This window comes from Paramormyrops kingsleyae, chromosome 8, assembly GCF_048594095.1.
Source record: "Paramormyrops kingsleyae isolate MSU_618 chromosome 8, PKINGS_0.4, whole genome shotgun sequence".
In the NCBI taxonomy this organism is placed as follows: Eukaryota; Metazoa; Chordata; class Actinopteri; order Osteoglossiformes; family Mormyridae; genus Paramormyrops; species Paramormyrops kingsleyae.
In genome coordinates this window covers 3,906,783-3,932,500 of record NC_132804.1, presented here as the reverse complement: position 1 = coordinate 3,932,500, position 25,718 = coordinate 3,906,783, and the positions used below count along the sequence as shown (strand labels likewise).

The window sequence follows — 25,718 nt, the reverse complement described above, 5'->3', positions numbered from 1 at the left end:
AAATGGTAGTACAAGCCATTCAAAGTGTGCCAACCTCTACCAATTGCAATAATTAACCTTAATTAACCTTGTTCTGGAATATCCTCCATATTGTCATGTCACCTCGAGCAGCAGTGCAAAAATGAAGACTTTTTTTCTAGGACAAATCAATGGTAAATCTCCAGTACTGCAGAAGTCGACCCCCTTTGAAATAAGATTGCTGATTAGTTCTGCTTCAAGAATGGATTTAAATGGAAAATTACTAGGCTCACTGATTTATGAAGAGTACTATAAGGTCAGCTAATAAATGTCATATTGGCTACGAGACAAGTCTATTAGGAGGCTGGCTGTAATTATTTCTTAAAACATAAATCTCCTTTTTAACCCTACAACACTTTTGCTAATGGCAGTATTATACCCTTTAGTGCTATTATGAAAAGGGTTTCCTTGGATTTCCTAGCAATTAATAAGTAATTTGGTAACTGAGGTGCTGTTACGTCCAGGTAGCTCAGAGTTGATGCCCCGTGTCCATGGATCTCAAAACAAAAAAAAAAACAACAAAAATTCAAAATTTGAAAGTAATTCACTCATATAATGTTAACAGGAATGGTTTTTTCGTATTTAAACTGATACTAGTGTTTTCAGAAATGTAGTACTTTTTCCAGTCTTATTATACACAGAGGCTATAAGGTTGGAAATAAACTGCCATGAAAGGGAATATTTCAATGAGCAAACAACACAGAAGTAAACAGCAAACAAACAAAACAAAAAACAAAGCAGAAATGAGCGTATTCCCTGCCACACCTGCTGTAAGAGCTCCCTGCACACAGCAAAGGCAGCTGAGGGGGTCATCGTGCTGGGCTGGCCCCTCCCGCACAGCAATCCCGCCAGCTTCACGCCGCAGCTCGACACGCTCGCAAATGTTCCGCTCAAGCAGTCCGCCCGGCGGACCTCGCCCGGTCCGGTCCCGTGACAATGGACTGGCAGAAAGGGTTCTGAGTGGCGTTTCACTCACTTTCATCTGAATCAAGAACACAGTATCGGATAAAAGCCCCCAGAAAAGATGGGGGCGATTGTGCACAGGAGAACAAAGTGGACAAAAGCACTGGACATCTAAGGTGCTGAATTAATTAAAAAAGAAAGTAGTTTCAAATCATTTTAGGTCCCACCGCATTCGAGATAAAAGCAGATGGGTAGGAGCCAGGGGCCGATTTAGGCACAACTGTAGGGGGAAGAGGAGACCTGCTTTAGGATGCTCCATACGTGAAGAGGGCCACGTCCATTTCTTTAAGTGTTCATAAATGCAATATTTCATACTTCCAGCAACAATGAGTGAGATGAAAAGACCCAAGATCACTTTATTGCTACTTTTCTTGCCAAGAGCAAGAAAGATTTTTCATTCAATGTCTTTTGGGTTGGAAGTTGGGTTGGACACCTGTGATTAACACAGACTTTTAACGTTTTGCTTGTGTGTGTGTGTGTGTTTGTGTGTGTGTGTGTGTGCGCGTATGTCTGTGTGTGCACACCCCCTGTGATGGACTGGTGTCCTGCTGTTTTTTGTGCCCTGGAAATTTTGTCACCAAATTGCTCCACAATATGATAAAAACCTGTCATTTTGACATCGTGGGGACTATTGTTTTTTGGTCCCCCCAAGGGGAATCTTAATTTTGTAAGAATCAGTCACTGCAATCAAATAACAAAAAATGTCAATAGTCTTGTTTTTTGATTGGTTACTTATGGGTAGGAGTTAAGGTTTTCATAGTGGGGTTTTGCCCATAGAAATGAATGGGCGGTCCCCATAAAGATAAGAACACAAACATGTGTTTGTTGGGTGTGTGTGTGTGTGTGTGTGTGTGTTTGTGTGTGTGTGTATGGTACACATGTTTTTTTTGGTAAAACAGTCATCAGAATTTATTGTAGAAACTCAATATATTGGCAAGACTTTTATTCAATTACTCTCCAGAATGGGCATTGTGAATCTTTATAGATTCAAGATTCAACAGTTTATTTGTCATACAGTCAGGTCCACTATGCAATGAAAGTCTTACTTTAGATACTCTTCCACTAAAAACTACAGTAAGTAACACAGAAACACAGATCAGAAGTACAGATTAAGGTATGGAGTATAAATTAAGTCACATGTACAGTGACAATTAATTAACAGTAACAATACTACCAGTATAAAATGCAGGTATGTGTGTGTGACATAACAAATCCTTTTGGCTCTGAAAACTGTTTGTAGTGTGGGGAAAAAACCCAAATAGCCCCTCCACCACTGCAATCCAAAAATGTATCTGTGCAAAGAGGCCATTGTTGAACAAAAGGCCCAGAGAGTCCCGCTGCTTTGGCAGAAAGCCCCATTAAAATATGGTGGGATTCAGGCGGACGCTTCCAGTGAAGCCTGTGGATTGAGAGGAGCGGTGCAATAGACTTGAACAAACACTACATGCTCCCCTGTCAGGATACAGCTGTGACTGTGTGCCCTTTATATACCGTGGAAAGCACGCTGTGTCCGGATCTGCCACTGCGAGCCGTGCCGGAGATCGTGGAAGGAAAGGCTTGTGGAAGCTCAGTACCGGAGGCGACTTCTTTGTGATGGGAAAACAACTTAAATTTACAAATTTGATGTTATAATGGCTTTTCAGTGAATTTCTCGGAGAAATGGAGGAAGCATTTAAACCACAAAGTTAATCATTTCTTTTTTGTAGCTAAAGATCTGTTTTTTCCCCATCAGCGTTTACGACAAAAGATGAGTCATTCTTTCAGGAGTATACAGCAGACTGCTTGCAACATTCTGAGAACATTTAGAGATAATGTTCAGAGGCAACACACAGGTGCCAAGAGGGCTTATTATTCTCTGAAAGACGTAAAGGTCCTCTCTAAATAAAGCTACCAGCTGATTGGCTGCTTCAGAAATGAGCCAAACTCATAGCAAAATATAGCTCATATCTACAGTTCATACTCACAAATCTATAAAATGCATTATATATATATATACCCATTAACTTTGCAAAAATACATAAACACTAAAAAAAGTATTTGACCTTTCAAATGTGTCCTAAATAAACATTCTTCATATCTAAAATTATTAATATAAGAATGGCATTGTCTAATTCTGAGCAATCCAGTTGCACTGCATCACACCTGCTACGTGACTGTTTTAACGTCACTGTGTCACTGTGTGATGGCCCACAGCCAAGCCGTGAGGGTCAGCCAGTGATGCCGCCCATTTGCATCGAGGCAATGCAGCTGCCCCTCATTCTTGGCTCTTCATATAAACTTTTTCCCTCTGACTCAGAATCTGCTTCCGTGTTTCTGCTCTTGCCAGTTGCTCTCCTTACTCAGATCCAAAATGGGGGGGTGCTATCACGTGTAAAGAAAAATGGATTTAAAAAAAAAAACTCTGCAAGCAATGGATGATGACATTCACTAAAATGATGAAAAACAACAGTTGATTAGCATTTGCAGCCATAACTGATCATTGTGCAATTAGTCAGCTAGACAGATTACTGCCTGAAAAGTTAGTATAGAATCCAAGCATTTCTTTTGGTTTGTGTACACATCTACAAGATGCTTTCAGATTGCACAAACCCACATGCTTTTATATTACTGTTTGATTCTGATGAGGAGATGTGGTTGATTTCTGTCTGACTCAAATAAGCTGCTGACAAATTAAGGGGAAACTCATTTCTATCCCCAACTCAGTGCCATCCATCCATCCATTTTCTGAAATCTCGACCTATTCTCAGTCATGGGGGTCCGGAGCCTATCCCAGAGGCAGGAACAGCCCAGGATTTTTCAGTGTATAAGCATAAATTATTTATTTAAGGTGAAATTATTTTGCTTCCATTTCCATGAATGGCAGTAGTTTCACATTTAAGATAAAAAGGAAACGCCTGAAGGAGCATGGAAATGCTGCCTGACACAATGCGGGTCGGCTGGCCGCCGTCTTACGATCACCTTTACTGCCAGGGCACTTTACTGCCAGGCATCAGGATGCAAATCACACCAACACAGCGAACCTATGGGACCTCACTAATTAAAATCGTGGTGAATATAATAGATGGATCTTAACAAAGATTTAAGAGCTAAATGAGTGAAAACATGCCAACACATAAGCAAAAAATACATTTCTTGTCATACTTAACAAATATAGCAACGGACTATTTGCATTTCATTAGCGGCAGACACAAGTATGATTTTTTCGAGACGAATGGAACAGCTGGAAGACCGTTTACTGGAGTTATAAATTACAACGCACGCTATTCGTTCTACTCTGGAAACTGCTGTTTTCCGTATCAGCTTCCAATATCTCAGACATTAAAACTTCCATCTGGTGAAATACAATTAACAAGATTGTGTCAGTTTTATTCATGAACAAAAAAGTAACACCGGTTCTTTCGCAAATAAATTTTCACAAGCTGCAAGATCCGGTAATTGGTTTTGCATTTCTTGAGGTGCACAAATGCACACCATAACTAACCAACTGGCACAAAGAGTACAGGTGAGTTATCTAATAAAACACTCATCAATAATCATTTTACCATAAGAAAACTGAAGCATTAATAAGATGATGCAGTGTATCCTTATGTACAGAAATATCCACAGTCAGGTAGGATTTGTGTTTGGAATCTGAAGATCAGGTTGTATTAATGCTGTTTTCAGTTGTTAGATATATTCCCATGACGCAGAACTTTGGACACGTCATCAGTGCTGTATCCTGTAGTAATGAGGTGTTTGGGGTCTTACGACATACTCAACCAGGCGACCTGACCAAGGTTGATCAGACCTTGGCCTGTGTTCAAGTGGCCTACTTCTTCTTCACTGTTATTAATATTATTATTAATTAGTATTATTATTAGAAATTTGGCTAAGAAAAAAATCCTGTGAAACTTTTCAGTAAATGGAGTACACAGGAATGGTATTAGCAATATTTTAGTATGCTAGTTATATAAAAACTAATGTATAATTTAATATTCTATGATACATATATGTGCCATACTTCTCATTCTCTAAGTATACTCCATCTAAAATATATGGAGTCTGATTAATTGAAAGATAAACTCGGTCAATATAACGTAGATGAAATATTCACTGCTCGGGTGAGTTACCCGGAAGCCCTTCCTAACCTCGCGTTACGTGCAAGTCCTGTATTTTAACACAGAACTTGTGAACAACGTAGAGTTAAGAAGACTTCGGCAAACTCACCCCAAGGTCGTACGGGCATCCGCTTGAAACGGGAAAGGTTGTGCTGAGATCAGCTCACCAGCTAAACAATACATTTAACCAACCAATAAATCAATCAAGTTCATTAATTAATCAGTGTTTATGCTGGACTTTCTGCACAAATAATAATCCATATCAGATAATATGATTTAATCCAAATAAGAATCCATAGAGCTGCCCCCCCAACATAAGTATAATTATATTCATGCATTAACATGCTATAATTTTAAGTCAAGTGGCTTTTATTGTCATCTCAACCACAGTGATAGAGTACATAGTGAAAGGAGACAGCGTTCCTCCAGGACCACGGTACTACGTACAGTATAACACTACATCAACACAGGACTACATAAAGTGCAAGTGTGCAAAATGTGCAGACACTGTAAAACAGTGCAGACACGAGACAGTGCAGACATTTTATTTCAGCAGTAGTCCAAAAGGCAGTGCACTTTGCATACTGCCACTGCTAGCTTCTCAGGGACCTCGTGCGTAACGTTTTCACTTGAATTGAGACATTCTGATTGTTTAGTCCAATTAAACATCCCTGCTAATTTCATATGACCCTGCATTTTCAATGCTCGGTTATTGAAAGAAAACATACCCCATATTCATTGCAAAAAATGCATTACACCAGGCAACTATTCCTGTTTTGTGGTAGGTAATTACTTTTTTTTTTTTAAAAGCAATTTCAACACTGAATCCCAGGAGCTTAATCAGACACTGCATTCTTTTTTATTACTTATGTCAAAAGTGAACTTTATATATTTATTCCTTTCAAAAATTTTATTGAATTTTAATTAAATTACTCAGATTTTAAGCATTAATTCTCAAATGTACCTCAAAAAAACTTGCTCAAATTATTTAAGGTTATTTAAGGTTCCTACAAGATTTCATATTTTATTGCAACTTAATTACATGATGTCACCGACTGAAGATTTTTAAATGATATTTGTGAAATGCTTTACATATCAAAGCCTATCCCTAAGAGGAAGAAGTCTGAAAAATTTGAATTCGAAAATAAATATATAAAATTGAAGTAGTCTGTGCAAATTATTGCTGCATAAATCCCTGAGGTATGATCAAAAAGGTTTCACAATCTTTTGCCTGATTCCCTTGGCAAAGGTGTTTATTATGAAATCTCATAAAAATACTTCACACAGTCCCTGAAAATGCAAAACAAAGGTTCCTAAAGCCAAAAACATTCCACGTCTGACAACATATTGTAGGAAAATTAAATGTTTGCTCTCAGTGTGATCTATTCCGTTGTTGAATTTTTTAAACAATTCCACGTTTAAATGTTAATATTGCAGAAGCTCTTTCCACTGACTATAGCTACTTTTTTACAATGCTATTTACAGACAAATCCAAAGCCTGTGACACCTGAAAGATACTGTGTATCTACACGAACCATTTACACTGGTATGGTGCAGCGTTACAGGCTTTACTGGGATGATGGCAGGTTTCTGTGTTGAATGATGCAGAATGTGAGAGAGTATGATATATGAGCGTGTGACTTAATTTCGGACAGTAGGAACCGTATTGGCCTAAAGAATTCTGGTGCTAGTCCCTGGAGAGCCAGATACGGCTACAGTATACTTCAGAGAAGAACTTAACCTGGCTTGCTTCAGTAAAATATCCAGTTTGATTAATGAGTATAAATTGTCTCTTTGCATAATGACATATCCTAAGAAACTCAAACATGACATTTACCCTGTCAATTCTAACCAATTCCATTTACACTATTTCTGAAGGACCCTGCTGAAACAAACTGGCAGATTCCCATTTTTCTATGAACAACACACCTGTATGAGAACCCGACGTTGTTCTCAAACTTCCTATAAGACCTATAAGCAGCTGAGAAACTGAATTATTCCACTATGTATTTGATGTAAGTTAATGTGGATCTCTGAACATAAAGATTACTTCTTCATGCCCTTAGAGGGGCCCCGTGGATGTGCTTAGAGTGACGGATTAGCCTAAATCAATCCAGGGAAATATGCAGCTGCATTAATTGGTCAAATATGTTGTATTTTGAATTTTACAGGGTCAGGAATTTGGCGGTAGGCAAGGAACCGTTAATGGTGCAGACTACGAAAGTCAGAAATTCTTTAGCTAGTTAAATATGGGAAGGAACACACAAGAAATCGGATCAGAAAAGGCCGCGCAGGAAGTGACATGGTGATCAAGCCCATAAGGCTGAAGGGGATGCACCTGCACGCAGCCAAATGTTCACTGTGTTAGGGCACAGTGCGTACTTCTGAGGCGGGGGGGCAAGGAGGGGGGGGGGGCTTCATTGTGTTTTGCGCCTGGCCTCCGCTCTAGTGCTCGCGTCCCTGAAGAGTGTCAGAGCTGCACTGCGGAGTGCTGAGCAATTTAAAATTGATTAAAAACAAGCTCAGGCAAAGTATTCCATTCTGTGGAGGAAAAAAAACGCTATGGGTGGTGACAGGGAAATGTCATACTGGTTATTAAAGGTAAAGCAGAGAAAAGTCTACTGTTGAAAGAAGGCTCCCGGGAAATACAGGAGCACTGCTTAAGGAGGCGTGTCACGTCAGTCAATCCAAACTGTCAGCGTATCTCAATGGACAACATCACATATGATAAACACCGACTCTCCTATCAAAAAACACTGAGAGCGTAGGCAAAAAAGTCAGTAGACTTCCTCCATCTTTTCATCCACTCGTCCACCTGTCCATCCTCCCATCCATCCATCCATCCGCCTATCCTAGTCAATGTTATAGGTTGCCGTGACCCTTGGTTTTCACCCAATTGTTCTAAGGCAGAATTCCAGCACTACATATATTCAGTGGCCAATTTATTAGGTGCATCTGCTTGTGAATATGGGCAGCCTGCTTCTAAATTATGTGGCTGCAGCTGAAAATGTACAGCACACAACGGAGGTTCACTCATTGTTTGACTAAGCATGAGAATACCTAAGATGCCTGATCTAAGTGATTTTCAACATGGTGTCAGACATGGTTGATCCAGAGACTAAGAAATAGACATTCCTTGGATTTTCAATGGATTTCACTACAGCGTCCGCAGGTTAGACAGAATAGCATTATGAACAAACAAACAAAAAAAAAACATTCAGTCAATGGCATTTCTCAGCACAACAGTAGTGTACAGAAAGGTTTCCCTAAAGTGATCTACTTTTGAATCAGAACTGGAGGCAAACCTGGGTCCTACTCTGTACTAGCTATGTGTACCTAATAAAGTGGGTCCTACTCTGTACTAGCTAGGTGTACCTAATAAAGTGGGTCCTACTCTGTACTAGCTAGGTGTACCTAATGCAGTGGGTCCTACCCGGTACTAGCTAGGTGTCCCTAATGCAGTGGGTCCTACCCGGTACTAGCTAGGTGTCCCTAATAAAGTGGATCCTACCCGGCACTAGCTAGGTGTACCTAATAAAGTGGATCCTACCCGGCACTAGCTAGGTGTACCTAATGCAGTGGGTCCTACCCGGTACTAGCTAGGTGTCCCTAATGCAGTGGGTCCTACCCGGTACTAGCTAGGTGTCCCTAATAAAGTGGATCCTACCCGGCACTAGCTAGGTGTACCTAATAAAGTGGGTCCTACCCGGCACTAGCTATGTGTACCTAATAAAGTGGGTCCTACCCGGTACTAGCTAGGTGTCCCTAATGCAGTGGGTCCTACCCGGTACTAGCTATGTGTACCTAATAAAGTGGGTCCTAGCCGGTACTACTGTAGGTAGGTGTCCCTAATAAAGTGGGTCCCACCTGGTACTAGCTAGGTGTACCTAATGCAGTGGGTCCTACCCGGTACTAGCTATGTGTACCTAATAAAGTGGGTCCTACCCGGTACTAGCTATGTGTACCTAATAAAGTGGGTCCTACCCGGTACTAGCTAGGTGTACCTAATAAAGTGGGTCCTACCCGGCACTAGCTAGGTGTACCTAATAAAGTGGGTCCTACCCGTTACTAGCTAGGTGTCCCTAATGCAGTGGGTCCTACCCGGTACTAGCTATGTGTACCTAATAAAGTGGGTCCTACCCGGTACTAGCTAGGTGTACCTAATAAAGTGGGTCCTAGCCGGTACTAGCTAGGTGTACCTAATAAAGTGGGTCCTACCCGGCACTAGCTAGGTGTACCTAATAAAGTGGGTCCTACCCGGTACTAGCTAGGTGTACCTAATAAAGTGGGTCCTAGCCGGTACTAGCTAGGTGTACCTAATAAAGTACCCAATATCTGCTACTGCAAATTATCCAGGTAAGTCTGCCCCTTTCAAAAATGCAGTTAATTGTACTCAAAGTTATAAAGAAGACAGACATCACACAGCGACTTCACCAGATAAAAACCAGCAGTTGGTAAAGTCATCCATAGCGACTGATGAACCTGTCATACAGGAGCAGTGCTGTTCCCCCATTGAGCTGGATCTTTCCATGACAAAGGACGTCACAAATCTTGAATGCATAAGCAGGCGGCCTGTGAAAGATGGAAAGGCCTTGGCCTAGAAGAATGATCCAGAATGCTGCCTGAAAGGCCCATCCATCACGGCACGTCAACGCTGTCACTTAGCTGGCTGTCCAATCAAAACGTGAGCACGAAGCTCATCGCACCTACCTGGGTGCTGAGTGTATCTGTCTAATAAAACTACGTAATAAACCCTAAGCAGTGTTAGTTATCATATGCTTCTTGACGTTCAAATAATAAAGCCATATTCATCAGAGCTTCCTAATGCTGACTCAATTTCAGTCTGACAAGATGAGCTGAGTTCTACACACTGGAAGGGATAGATTGCTGGGATCCCAGTCAGGTTACTGGTGTTATTAAACAGGATTGCCATCACACCAAGGGACAGGCCATTGAAATCTTTCATCACCTTGCCACCGGCGGAATGACCAGACTTACACGCAAAGGTTAAAGTGGCCTCTCGACTGACGATGGTCCCTAAGGAATTTGACGCGAGACACTGGTACGTGCCGGTGTCCTCGTCCTTGTTCAGATCACTGATTCGCAAGTTCCCTCCCAAGAGGCTGTAGTGGGACCCTGGTTTAGGATTGATCAATGTACCATTCAGCTTCCACCTGAAAAACAAAAATAAAGTCTATTACAGCATATATTTGATGACTGGTGGTACAACTTAATGTTATATTTTGAAATGCTTGTTTCATAGAAGCATAAATAAATGCCATACTGATACTAATAAAAATTTCAATCCTCCTCCCATGAAAAAAAACAAAGAAGACAACAAAAACAAAACTGAAAAAAACAATGCATGACTGATTTTGCGTAACTACGTAAAATTTCAGGGGACAGAATATTTTACTCTAGTAATGAAGCTGTAGTAAACTCCTAAAGATGACTTTAAAGATATCAGAAGAAAAAAAAACAATTTTAATCATTATTGTGTGAAATATCCATTACAAATAATATTTGGTGCATGACCTATTACAGTTTTATCAATCCTTCACATTCGGTAAAATAATTGGATATGTGATTGACTGCAGAACAGAAAAACAGCTTTTTGTCAAAGGCTTTTACTGTACAATGCTCTTTATTGGTCTGGTTCATAATAACTATATGATTAGTAATATCATGAAGAACTATGTTAAAAATTACCACTTGCTTGTTTAAAAGGTTATAGGGTTATTAAACAAGCTTGTTTATTAAATAAGCAGAATCCCTTCCGTGATCAACTTCTGAAAGAGCAGCAGATTCAGTCAGATTGTAAATCATTTTAAAGATCTTAAAGCTTGTTTTTATACCAGCCAAAAACCACGGCACTAAGCTGGGACAAGACTGCGGTGGCAGAGGCTGGAACGCAATGTAGACACGCATCAGCCTACTCAATCCGACTGCAGACTCATTAGCATAGATCATAAACTTAAACATTAAAGCACACAACAAAAGCACTGGAATCTGTACTTCATCATCAACTTCTAATTGATACCGAATTAAATGTTTATCATATTACATACTATTTTAATAACCCTCTCGTAAAGCATGAGTAGCAGTTAACAAATGCGATTATTCTATAATGTTCCATTTAATACCTAAAGCGGCCTCATATGACAACATATGATTATGGTTGGAAGATGAGACCTACTGTCTGCTTTACTGACTGTGGCTGCATGTAAAACCACTGTTATGAGGTGGAATCGCCTATCGGTTTATTTTCCAATGCATCTAGCTAGCAGCACTGTCAGGTTTGCGGATGTATGTTGGAAGTGAACATTCCCTTACAAGTTGTAGGGTTTCTCTTTAACCAAGGGGAGGGTTTACACTCATATTAAAATGGCTTTACAGTCGCTGCCACAAATCAGAGAGATCTTCTCAGACACATCCCATCATCGCAATAAATGGGGGGGGGGGGGTTCATTCCGAACACGAAGATAAAGTTGTCAGCCAGAAATAATTTAAAATCACATTATAATAATAGAGCAGTAATGTGAATGGAGCCAGATCTATAAATGCTCTGAAATGGTTTAAGATTTCCCAAGCATTTAACGTATTAAATCTCCCGGAATATTCACAATTCCCCTCGGACGTACCAGCTTTTCCTCACGAACTGGAGTTGACCTTTCAAAATGCCTAATATCTGTGAAATATTCTGATAATACACCAGTGATAGGGATCATTGATTCATTAAAGTGTAAAACCTGTATTTAATAGCAATTATCAATTTAAAATCTCTATTTTTTAATGTTGAATATATTAATCACTTATAATGTACCTTGCAGACATTTAGTTTTAAAAGAAATGCCTCTATATAATGTATAATATCATAATACATAATACATTTACTCAGGTACCTTTTTTCCCACTGCATTATGACAATAGAAAACTTCACTGCTGCTCCAATTGACATACATTTCAAAGTGATAATGGTGTGATTGCATGATTTGTGGTATTGGTGCTTTTTCAGGCACTGAGGGATAAATCATATCAAGATTGTCATTCTAAAAAAGAAAGTTTTTAGAGACCTCAACCGAGAGAATAGACACAATTTCATCGGTTACTTATCTTTAAACAATGAAAGTGCATCAATAGCTCACTTCACAGCACTGTACTAGGAGAATGTCTTTGTAATTACATATACAGGCTATTAATAATATTGCCCTTTTGAAAAAGTAAAGGCCTGGAGAGAATTTCACTGACAATACGCCCTTATATGGAAACTCCGGCAAATTCAATTTGTACTGTATTTGAGCTCACTCAGTATTTTACTCAAAGTGACAGTCCAACACTCTTTTTCCAGTTTACAGCTCAGTATTAAGGTGTAGCTGCTCAGTGTATGTTTCTTCTACAGGGGACAAAGGAAAAGGGCTCCCTGTAGGTGCCAACCTTTTCCACAAAGCAAATCGTTGCGTTATCTGTTTTCTGCTATCTTACTTCCCCGATAGAAAAACAAAATTTCCTGTAGTGTGTATCCGCCTGGGACTTTGGCTGCTGAACCCCTGAGAGAGACATCATTACTACAAACAGCAGTGTGGACGAGCCAGTGGAAAGTGACACGGAAACTACAGGGCTTGTTGCTCTACTGATGGTCTCACACCAGCCAGGGCTGAGTTTTACTCACATCCCATGGGAAAGCATCGAATGCCACTTTAGGCCTTATTAAAATTGAATACGGGGAATCAGTGAGGTTCACTGATTTGTGTAAGTGTTCCACCCACGGCTCAGAATTTTAGCTTCCAGAAGCAAAACACAGACCATTAAAAATAACATTAAACATTTATTCTGCTACCTTAGACCGTCATGGTTTGTATTACTGACAGGATGTGAGGCAGCCCTAATTGATACAAATAATGGGGACAGAGAGATTATCGGCTCCTATACGTCAAGCTATAGGACAGCTTGTTTGTGCTAAATGCTTCTCAAAGGAGTACCTCTTATCCTGTTAAAAATGCAAGGCACATACAGGCTGGACACGAACACTCCCAATGACTTTTCTCGCTTGTTGTTTTAGCCTATTTACTTATGAAACTGACTTTTTGAAATTAACTTCAAAGACACTTTAATTGCTGAACTTCCACACAGTTCAGTCAACATCATAAATCTATACATGCGAATGTGTGTGTGTGCCCAGATAAAGATAGCTGGAGAATGCATCACATGTTTATCTATATTAATAAAAACACAATGTTAGCAATAATGTGAGCAATGTAGCAAGAACTGACTGTTTCATTTTCTCAGTAATATTTCATCACTTCTATTTTCACAAAACAAGCAACTGAAAATCAATTGAAATGTGTATGAAGTACATAAAACTAATAAGGCTTAGCAACATACTTAGGGGAGAATGGCCTTTAAATGTACTGTAATGCATAGCAACACAGTTAAAATGGCATTTTGTTCTACAACTGGTGTATGTACATTTATTTTTAATTATTAAATCATTTTTTTAAGCTGCTTTTCCCTTTCTGTTATTTCTAACAAAACTGTGGATACTTTTTAAATCATAGTTTCGAAGTTCAACCAAGCCAATGGAAGAAATGAGTCTCTGTCATGTATACAGAAGATCACAAGCCAGAGTAAGTGTTGGAATGTTCAAATATAATTTGCGATTATTCATGTACCCTAAACTAAACGAGGAACATATGGTTCTGAAGGGGACAAGTGAATTACAAACTAAAGTAAAGGGGAAAAAAATCAAACACATTTCACAAAATGATACAGGTTTTTAAAACTGCAAAAACTGAATTCAAATAGGTATATACTTCAGGTGAGGGAAATTTAATCTTTTATTAGAAAAGATTGTTTTAGCTGTTTACTCAAACAGATTAGGCCACATGGACTGAAAAACCTGCTCAGTTCAGCTCTACTTTTGAAACTGCATCTGATTTGATTGATTTACTGATGCACTGTTGCAAACGGAAAGTTCCAGGGATGATTCAAATTAAAAGCCACACTTAATAGTAAGTGGAAAGAAATGTGAATTGTATTGAACTTTTATGTAATAAAGTGGCCCATTCCTGTACCAAAATAGGATCTATGTTTTAAGGCTAAAAGCGACCTTGTAAGGAAGGATAATTCAGCACACTGGAAATAAACTGAGTGGCAGGTCTACAAAATTATGGATGCACATGTTGAGTGTTAAACACCTCACATTTTAAACACCACATGTCCTGCTTATCCAATTCAACTAGAAGCCTATCAATGCACATTATTCTTCTCTGATATAACTGCATGTATGTTTAGATTGGTCACAGTTTTGCTGTGCTATGTTTTGTCTTACCAATAGTAGAGCTGCTACAGATTGGCGATGTATTCACTTTCTAATGGCTGTCAAGCGATGCTTGCTGCACTGAACATCACTGAATGTTTTTCTTGTTTTTTTGTTTTTTTTGTTTTCCAAACAATTCTGCTAATTATTTCCTCATTGAAACGAACAAACTTTTAAAGCTAACAATTAAGGAGGGTTAGTGTATATATTTATATTTACCTGTTGGTATAGATGTGTTAACTGATGACTCACTATCATTACACCACTGAAATTATAGCAAAGAAGTGAGGAAAAAGGGATAACAGTTATGTAACGATCTGTCAGTATCACTGCACAAGTGACAGTGTTAAAAAGCATCAACAGTTAAAGAAATGTACACAGATATATAACATGATATATAGCAAGAAAACTGACTGACTACTTTGCTGCCATCGGCCTGGCAACCACATGACCTGTATCTGACCAGACAACTGGAGGTATTCAGCTTTCACTGCTTAACAAAACGGCTATAAAAACTCAAACTGCAGGAGTGCAAATTAACATTTCACCTTCTCTTTAATGTTATTAAATTATTATTATTAACACTATGTTTTTGGTAACCATCTCAGACTACTACAGTCAGAAAAATTCTGTGTAAAATATTATTACAGGCTAAATGCAGTGCCCCATAAGAACACACAAACTCATACATATTCCTGATCCTAGGCGAGCACCCAGCAGGAGGCATGACACACTTACGATGTGGACATCCCCGCCACTGGCAGACGGCAGTGTGGACCCCTGCAAAATCCTCATCCATAACTGTGTATGGAAACATTAAATTTTGCATATGGATGTGCATATGGGGTTGGAGCCACAATACACAAAAACACAAACAAGTGTTTGCACTGCAGGCAAAAGCTGCAACAACTGCAAATGGCAGCTGTGGGTGGTGTTTACTGGGCCCTCAGCACGTCGGCCGGGATGATGCAACGCCACGGTCCAAACTCACAAATGGCTGAAACACTGGACATTAATAAAAAATACCTGCAGCAGGCTGGGTTACACATAATGAAACAATTACACTGGCATTAAACGAGGTTCTTGCTTCTCAACAATTACAAAGACAACAGCTCTGCTGCAAGTTGGGCAGAAAAAGTAATATCCTGAGTAACATGGAATAATATGGGAAATTACTGATGATTGAAACACTGTTTCTTTTTTGTTTACACACACACACACACACACACACACACACACACACACACACACATACAGTATATATATATATATACACACAGTACTGTACAAAAGTCTTAATACAAAAATAATGAAACGTCTGTCAAAGCGTGTTAGCTGAAATATTAGACACTTCTCCTGAAATCACCCCAGTATTTGCACAAACCATCCCACTTAATTTTAACTCAACAACGAGCCCACTTAATCCATTAATGGCTAATCAAAATGCTAATCATTGACTTTTCTAAACCAATTAATCAAATAATCAATGAATTGATTGATTGATTAATCAATTAATTAATTGAGGCAGCTGGTGGTGAAATGTAACAAAGACGTGGAATGGCTGAGGTGCCCCTGAGCAGAGGTCTGGGAGCTGAAGCCGTGTTTATCTAGCTATCCAATAACAAATCAGTAACTTTTTGGAGATCAGAAGAGATTCCTGTTAGTTTTTATAGCATTACTCTTAATTTACAAATGTGCTCGTGTTAAATTGTGTTTTTTGCTCTGAGCAAAAATAGACTTACTACTAACAGGAACCCCGTCAAGTGCTGGTAATGCTGTCTAATGCGTCTACGACGCATCCTCTGTGTTTGGTGAAATCATTTACATACCCATCGCTCGCCTGCACATGTACCAAATCACATCCAAATCGGACCATTTCTTCTGGATGCTTAACTTTTTTAGTCACTGAGTATATTTGTGCACGCCTTGACGTCCGTCTCTTAAAATCCATCATTCCCCACAATCTTTGTAATGTTTTTTTTGAAGTGGTAATAAGATCCATCAAAGATCAAATTGAGTAAATAGAGTAATTAAAGACCTGGCAAATACTTTTTGAGTTGTTGCATTAATTGTGTCACTTTTGAAAATACCATATACTGCAGTATAATGTCTGGTAGGTATGACGTTATGAAATGAGATACCAACCAAGCCTAATCTCCACCCAGCTATTTATCATGGTCCTCACGATGTGATGCTGTGTGTATAACGTGACATAAACAGTAACAGTCCTAGTAAGAGTCCATGTGAATAACATGCAACATTGATAGTAATAGGTGCTACGCTTAATCCTTGAAATGTGTTTTTCCACTGGCATACAGGAACTGAGCCATACGCAAGCTGTACAGCGAAGAGAGACTAGTTACAGCACGGACCCAACTCACGTCGGTTTTCCACTGCAGAATGGTGGGCTCAGTAAAGGTGTTGCTGAGTTTGGAGAGTAACAGTGATACAAATTCAAAGAGATGCATCTATACCTTCCACACAGTGTACATCGTGATTTACTATGTGCTAATTTCTTAATTTTCTAGCACATCTGTGAGAATTGCCTTATGTTACCATGAAATGCTAGCGGAATCAGCATTCACTTGCGTACATTTTTATTACATTACATATACATTCCATTTAGCTGTTCTATAGTATATTTTACACAGGAAGTTGGAGTTCTAAGTTATCAGGAATGCCCCAGTACATCGCAATGTGCCGTTCAACTAATAATAAATAATATTTAGAATATGCTCCTTTTGCCATCATATCATCCATGCATTTCAACCAATCAGATGGTGGTGATGTAACCAGCTTGGGTTAGTCATGCTTTCAGCCCTGCTAGTAGACAAGGCCATGTCGGCATGGGTACGGCTTGGATAAGGCTTGGATAAGGCTTGCATAATTTATAATGGTATGGCTCAGGTACAGCACGGTTCTTGGTGGCAGTAGAAAAGTGCCATGATACTGTTTCGAGGGATCAGCAGAACTTTCTCTAATACTTGGTTGTTGAGGGAAACTGGCATCCCCACAGGACAGACGCAGCAAGAACATGCGAATTCCAGACTCAGGGACTCAGGGGAGGGGCCAGTGTCACAATGCTGGAGGTGTGAGGTCAAAATGAAATGATACCCTAGAGGGCTGAAGTGCTGTAGGGTGCACGCCTTAGGAGAGAATCCTCCAGAGCCTCATGGAAACTGATAAGAAAATGCTTCCTTATCCAGTCAGCTAATTATAACACAGGAGTGGATTTTTAGGACATAAAGTTTGCCCAATTCAGTCAAAAAAAAAATGCATGTCAAAGTTTACGGGATTGAGCTGAAGGTCGCTGTGAGGGGCCCTCAATGTCTGGCGTCAGAAAGGTCAGTTCTGGGGTACATTCTTTTCAAATCAAAGGCATCGTTGTAAAAAGCGCCTATATAAAATGCTTAATACCAAAATCAAGCTGCTCCATAACTTTTTAATTACTGTTGTGAATTTACGCAGATAATCCTGGGCTGTTCTAATAGCATCACCCTAACATAGTGTCAAGAAATGGCTTATTGAAAGGCTTTGAACACAGAATATATACTAACATGGAGGACAGTTAATGGATGGGTCTTTATTAATGTTTTCCTCTGTGCTACATTGATTTTTTTTTCTAACACTTCAGTGAGAAGTCATTAACTTTCTGCAGTCATTATATGCTGCAATGTCATGGTCCTTATAATATATCTCATCACAACAATTCACATGCCACTGAGAGGCCTGAAGACTCTTAACATGAAGAATTAGGCTAAGAATTGAAATGTGCACCGAGAAAAAAATAACAGCAATCATCAGCAGAAAGATGAAAAAGATTTTAAATTTCCAGCAGTTTTTTGGAACCACAGAATTCACATATTTGGTGTTTGCCTGTATAGTGATGTTCTTTTGCTAACTATGGCTACGTGAAAATCTACTGCCAAGCGGAACTGGGAGATGAAAAATGTAAATCAGCTTATCTTTAAGGGCCTTTTAGAGGAAATTTGCAAAGAAATGAACACAGGAATTAACAGAGCTTGAATGCATCAGTGCTGCAACAGTCTCAACAAGTCCAGTTGGCCCTGATACATGACAGAAGACCATGCATACATTGTGGGTTGTTTCAGAGGGTTAATTATGCAGTCCTAGATCTTTACTGCGTCTGGGTTGAGAATAATGAAAGGTTAGTGCCCATATAGTCAGTCTTCCATTCCATCAAGAATAAGGAGTGAAAGTGGAATCAAAATGGTGTAGGAAGCATTTAATGGAACGATAAGGTGTCCTTGTAGAGAGTCTCCTGTAAATACTTCTGTAATCCACTTGTTCTGGACTAACATACTTGTTACACACTGTTGTGTCTTGGTATTTGGGAAACTTATTAAGAAACACAATGCTGGCAAGGCTGTGAAGGGATGAACACCAAAGCATCCAGCGTACAGGGCTGGGGGTTCGAATCCCACCTCATTCTGTGTATGTGGAGTTTGCATGTTCTCTTCGTGTCACGTGGGGTTCCCTCTGTTGATTTTAGGTAAACTGGCATCTATAAACTACCCTGAGTGTGAGTGTGTGCCCCGTGACTGCGATTGATAAAGCAGAGTGAGCCAGTCCCTGAAGGGGCCAGCGCTGAACTGAGACACCCAGAGTCCTGTGACGGCCTCCAGCTTCCCAAACCCAGCACCCCATCCTGGGTGAGAGGGTGGAAGATGGGTAGATGCGGAGGATTACTTAAAATGTAAGAGACAGACAGCTTTGGCACATATTACCGCTCCATATTAGCTACCATAACACCGACTACTGATGACCTGCTTGAGAAACAAGCGTAAAAATCCCAAGTCCTCATTTTCGCTGATAGTACAGGGGTCACCAACATGGTGCCCGCGGGCACCAGGATGCCCCCAAGAACCACATGAGTTGCCTGCGGACCTGTTCTAAAACTCACCAAAATTTAATTTTATCCTGTTGCTATTCTTCTTTAATCACATTTGCATTTATATAGATTTGAAAAAAAAAAAAGCATTTAAAACATGTTTATTATACATGAAGTTTAAATAAGTTTAGGAGGGCGTTTCAAACTGGTAGCCCTTCGTGTGGCTCAGTACCCATGAAGTAGCTCTCAGTTTCAAAAGGGTTGGTGCCCCTGCTTTGGTATTTACTGTTGACAAACACACCTGAAACAGAGGCCTTTAACACATCATTACTGCATCTCTCAAGTAACTTAACCTGTGTGTGACACATATAAATAAATGCAGAGCACTTCATCCCAACCCTACGCCCAATCAGGCACAAGCATCTTCGGCTGAATGCACCCAGAGCAGCGGCAGTTTGATATTCAGCCGTGCATCCCGGACGCAGGCAACTCTCGCATGTGATCCTGCATTCGGAATTGCATCGTGGAATAACATGACAAAAAAAATAACAGTGATAGAAAAGAACCAAGCTGGGGATTCTGTGACATGTAAGCAGTTTGATGGAGTTACATTTTACTGGACATTTTATATTTACTGCTCCTCAATGCAGAGATTAACCGCTCCGGCATAATAAAAAATGCAAATTTTTACGAGGTTCACGTAGCTGATAATACAGTAATAACACCAGCTGTCTCTCACCTAACCAGCGCTGACGGAATGTTGGCCTCCTATATACTGCATAATTTATTTTAAAATGCCGACATGATAAATGGGCTTATGGATACTATAGCAAGAGTGCCACAATGAGGAGGAGCACGCATGAGCCCACACTGAAGGGGGTTTCATGTAACGCACTCGAGTGTCACTTGGAGGAATTTCAGGTCAACGAGACGCATAACGTGGGGACCAGCAATGCCGGGTTAGTGATCTACATGAACGTGATTTACTCCTCATCTATGGCATGAGGGGTTCCTGGCATCTTAGGGACACTGCCAGCTCTGATAGCTGATTAGGTCATCTGTTATGCTAGCTCACATCCCAAGTATTAAATGCAACAATCCTTATAAATATGACTTTTAGCAATTTCTGCCAGTGACCACGATTGATCAGAACCTTGTTTCTGTCGGAGATGCATCATTCCAAGCTATTGACAGAGTAACGAGCCATTCTGGCATGAACAAGCATGGATAGCAATTTCATCTTCTGTGGTCCACATTTTGCATGTACCAGCAATTTTCCTTGATTACCTTCCAGAGGAATAAGGAAGATCAGGCATCTACTGCAGGGAGAAACTTATAGTCTAAGATTTGAACTGCAGATACTAAGGGATTGATGCTTCGTTTAATTCATAGTCTTTCTGCCCATGAAATGTCACAACAATTATTCTACTTATTGTATGCTTCTTGCACGCTGGAGCGCTGACCATGACCAGAAACTTTAAATCTCTGCATCCTCATTTTGTTAATTGGTAGTGATTCAGCTATTTCCATCCATCCATCTTGCAGCTGCTTATCCAGCAGCACGGGGTTGCTGGGTGATTAAGCTACATCTGTAAGTTATGTCCATAATTCTCTATATGTGCTTGTATCTGCAGGCAACCTGCTGACTTGACTACTGAGAAATCAGCCGAGGCTTGAGATGCTTATTATACATTATGTTTTTTAATTAAATAAATTTTTACTGCATTGAATTCTGAAATTAATTAACTGAAATCATGATAATAAAATACAAAGGAAGAGAAGACCGGACCTCTAGCCAAGGACATACAGTGCTTGGGTCGGTTGCTTAATTCTGTAAAAACATTGAAATTTATTGGTCGCACAACAAAAGTCCATAGACAAGCAATGCCTTACATATCTGCACGTATCAACTTTTTATATCTGCACGTTTTTTTCTATAAATGCTTTGGCGTCTGCAACCCCGCCCACGGGGCCAAACAGAGATCTCGCCAAGTCGTTTAAAAAACTCCGTGAGCTTTTGTCATAGAAACATTTTAAAAAACACCCCCAGGAACCTTGAACAGTCTACTTTTCAAATATGTGTAGAAAGCAACTACATATATTTTTAGAGCTTTGTAAGGAGAATAAAAGGAACAAGAGTGACTGACTCAAGTGTCATTTATAAGTAAGATTTTACTTAAAATATTAACTTTTGCAGTAAAAACACTTGTATAATTCATAAAAATGATGCGACGCGGATACGTTTGCCAAAAGCAAAGTTGCTAATCACATTAGCGACTTACACATTTCCTACTTTTTTTGACTGACTCATTCAGTTTCGTTCTTGCCATTTTGCTATTAATTGCAATTGTAGTCACTGGCTGCCAAAAGGATAATAAACACAGATGTTTTGTGTTTTATGTTATTGCAAAAGTGTAACTAATTAAAATGCACCCACTGAGATTGCGTGTCATTGAACTTTTTAACTTAGAACAGCTCTTTCAAAACTATAATTAGGGTTTCAATTTATTACTACTTGAATGTTTTACTTAAAACTACTGGTTGTTTCTAATGTGGTATATTATTTCTGTGAATAAATGAAATTATGATTTTTGTTATATAACCAATAAATTTGCACTGTGTTTACTGAATTTAGCAAGCGTCCCAAGACTTTCTGTCAGCACTGTGTATAAGGGCGGGCCACAGGCGCACTGGCCCCAAATGGAACCTGATTGGTTCCTGCAGTGCCCCATCCCCTGTCATTCACCGATTCCACGCATATCACTGGCTAATAAGGTTAAATTAATTCCGGCCCCTCTTATGCCCTTCACCTTCACTAGAATCGCCCCTACCCATTGCTTCCGGGCTGAAAAGATGGCGCCTCACCTGTAAAAGGGCGGGGGATTCCCCCTGGCCTCGCAGCTGAACGTCACCTCCCTGTTCTTCTCCACGGAGTCCACAGGAAACACGATGCTGCCAGGCTGCTTGCTGAAGACGAGGCTCTGCAGGCCACCGCTGTCTGCAAAGGGTAAGGGGGACGTGCAACACAATCCCTTACTTACACTGCATGAGAAATGCATTTACAAAGCAGACAATTAGTCACACAGGCACTGGGCAGGGCAACACCGGCAGATGATTGGAGGGGCAAACCACAAACAGACTAAACATATCAATTAATTCTACCTGCCCCAGTTCCAAGTACTTACGGCTAAGTTTAGTGAAACGTGAACTATATCTCGGAGCATTGTTTAAAGGCTCAACATTTTCATTCCCCATTGAACTTCCAATTTACCTGATGTATTCGATTTACCTTTAATTTAGCTTTTTTTTTGCTATTCTGTGCTAGAAGTAATGTTGGCCAAGCAGCAGGTAATTAAGAGTGCAGCACTGAAGTTCGGCCTTTATTTAATGGGACGGAGGGGGAGAGGCGTTTGCGCCCATTAATCCCCTATCATCCAGATGGCCTTGTCTTAGCTCAGGGGAGTCTCTCCACATGACTTAGCAGAACCTCCGCAGTCTAGAAGCACCAGGATAAAGTGTAGGTACAGCTTGGTACCCATTTTGCTCTTACACCAGACTTGCTTCGAGCTACGGTCAACCCTGCATGTCACCCAACCGTCTTCACTTCAGTTTCTGCCACTGCCTCTGACCTACAGACACAGCAACTGATCTCGGTCTGCGCTCTGAGGTCCTTACCAGACCACGTACAAATTTATATGGTTGCTCTTGCATTGAAATATGTAAATATTCACCCAGAAAAATACGTAAAGAAAAACAGACTAACGTCAAAATAAGTAACGTCTAGATATTTCACATTAGTTGTGTTGTGTCTGTGATGCACAGGAGCCCTAAAAGTCTTCTTCAATATAATTTATTTGTTACTGAGTCGATAAGCCAAAGGATAAGGGACAGGTGATGGTTTTTGTAATCGTCTCGCTATTAGCCTGAGACCAGATTAAATTTGATTGAAGGTCTATACAGCACATTACCCAGCCAATTTCTGTCACTGAATCAGCCCAAAACTCAATCCAAACTGGATCCATCAAACGATATTGTGCTTTAGGGTCCTCTATGAAACGCGGCTCCATTTATGCTGCTGCTTTTCACCACAACAATGAGCACAAAGAACCACTGACCTCCATCCATGCCCTGCAATCCTCACTAATTACATGCAAATCCACCAGCCTTTACTTAGAAAACATTTATATGTGAAAAATAAAACAGCGTTTAGTGTTCTGCCAAACAAAACCTACACATTAAAAAACAATACACCTCAAACCGCGGGCCTTTGTCAGCACGTGCTGCGGTGAATGTTGCTGACTTTGCAAAAAATCCAGAAGCATTTTAAGAAATTAATTTTTATCTGGTTTATTACAATCATAGTTTAATTTTAAAAAAAATCCATCAATTAATTGTACCTGTATGAACTTAAGGTCTCAAACATTTCAGAAAAGATATATTGGAAAACGGTTATTTTTTGCATAATTGGAAGCCGTGTAGATTCACCACACTGATTTAAGGTGTTGTGATAATCAGCATTTACCTGTAACCCTCCTGCAAAGCTTTACAGCACTTACAGCAAATACATAAAACATAGGCAGCAAGTGACCAAATGATTTATGTCATGCGCATTATCGTATTTTCATTATTCATTCTGAACCTGCCTGAAACACAGAAATGGAAACACTAAACATATAAATTAAATTTAACCTAAAAGAAATTCCAAGACCTAAAGAATATGGTGCTCTTTAGTGTTTTATATTGTATTTGTAGATTGTGATTCTATATTGTGACAGATACTGCATTTGTTTAATGTCCAACGTGCAGTTTTAGGGTAATTTTTAAGAGACACAGTTATAAGCCCACGATGACTGAATTCTTGGGGGTCTGCAGCATAGATGGTTAGCTGTCTGTATCGCTGACAGCAGGCCTACACGATTCCAATGAAAGTGAGATCCAGCCCACTTACTTCTCAGTACATAACAGCAAAGCTTGTTTATCAGCGGGGGGTTCTATGCAGCACAGGGCTGTAAATAACACAACTACAGAAAAAAATATTATTTACATCATGCTTTGGTTAACTTCAACCAGGAAAAATGAAAAAAAAAAGTTAAATATACAAAATAAATCAATGAATCAGGCACATAAGAGGACCTCTTTTCAGCCATAGATTATGTTTTCTGTTGATAAATAAAATATGCGTCTATGACTGCACACAAAGCTATTCATTATTTAAAGTCATGTATGATATCTTTTTTGTAATAAAGAAAAAACATAGACCATTTCTTTAGGAAACAATTTCTGAGGACTTGTTACTGCAAAAGGGAAACACTGATAGTGACTGATTTCCTTGCTAAAAACGTCTGAATAATTTCTCGCATTATTTTCGGATGGCAGGTTTTAAAACTGTTTTAATGTTATATTTTGATCCATCAGTGTAACTGTCTTAGTGGGAAAAAGTCCTGATTGTTATACAGGCGACAGTGAGAGCAGTAAACACCCGCAGATTGTCAGATGGCTTGGTACTGTTCCTTCATGAACGCTACGCCAAAAACTAGTCCTCTTAAAGCAGACTATCATTTAATAAATCACCTGTAGGCAGTTTCTGAAGCGTGTCTTGGGACCTGCTATGCTACTGCTTCAAATGTATCTTGAGGTACATCTTGTTTGTACACGGACAACAAGAAGACCGGTTCTGGTTCTACTAAAGCAGTGTTTCCCAATTCAGTCCTTGGGGACCTCCAAACAGACCATATTTTTGCTCCCTTCGAGTTCCTGGAAGTGGACTGTCTGGCTGGAGCTGAGGAAGCAAAAATGTGGACTGTCTGATGGTGCCCAAGGACTGTGTTGTGTAACACTGCATTAAAATCATTCATTCATTCCATTCATTCATCCATGAATCCAATTTCCAACCACTTATAAAATTAAGGGTCATGGGCTGTTAATGTAATGCTTAATGCAATTAGTATGGAAATAGGGCACCACCATGATAAACATCATCATCAACTTTTTATGTACAGTGTGTGGCTTAAACTAAATTACTCTACATTTCTTTTTTTTGTTTTGTTAAAATTCTCTGACCAGAGAGAGAGAGAGAGAGATGGGTTTCCGACCTATAGCTGGGTCACCTGCTCATAAAGCAGCCTGCCAGATGAATAAGATTTCAAGCTCAGTAGGTCTGGATTAGCGGAGGCAGATAATGGGCGAGAAATCGCTAACACTCCCACTGAAGCCTGCTTGGCAGATTACACTTTAATAGGCGATTTCACTCTTTCTCTTTAGAAGATGGGAATTTTAAAGAAATGCCAGCTAATGTGATGTTCCCGCACCTCGGAGTGTCGTACGTCTGCACATCTGTGTGTCATGCACACTCACGTTAAGGGAGACGCACATCACTGACTGCTCTGTGATCCATGTGATTGGAGCACTGCGATTCCACTGACTGCCACACTCCCAGAATGTACACTGTATGGATGCCGTTCTCTGACTTTAT

The 25,718-nt window shown here is 39.8% G+C and overlaps 1 protein-coding gene across 2 annotated transcripts in view; it reads right to left on the bottom strand.

Moving 5' to 3' along the window:
* LOC111834582 (contactin-4-like) overlaps positions 1-25,718 on the bottom strand; it is a 141,927-nt gene that overhangs the window by 83,114 nt on the left and 33,095 nt on the right. For both annotated transcript variants that reach the window (XM_023794052.2, XM_023794053.2), the window contains exons 3-4: positions 22,112-22,244; positions 10,077-10,252 (exon numbers count right to left, since the gene is read on the bottom strand). In XM_023794052.2, the coding sequence (XP_023649820.1) occupies positions 10,077-10,252; positions 22,112-22,244 (309 nt within the window). The remainder of the gene's footprint in view (positions 1-10,076; positions 10,253-22,111; positions 22,245-25,718) is intronic.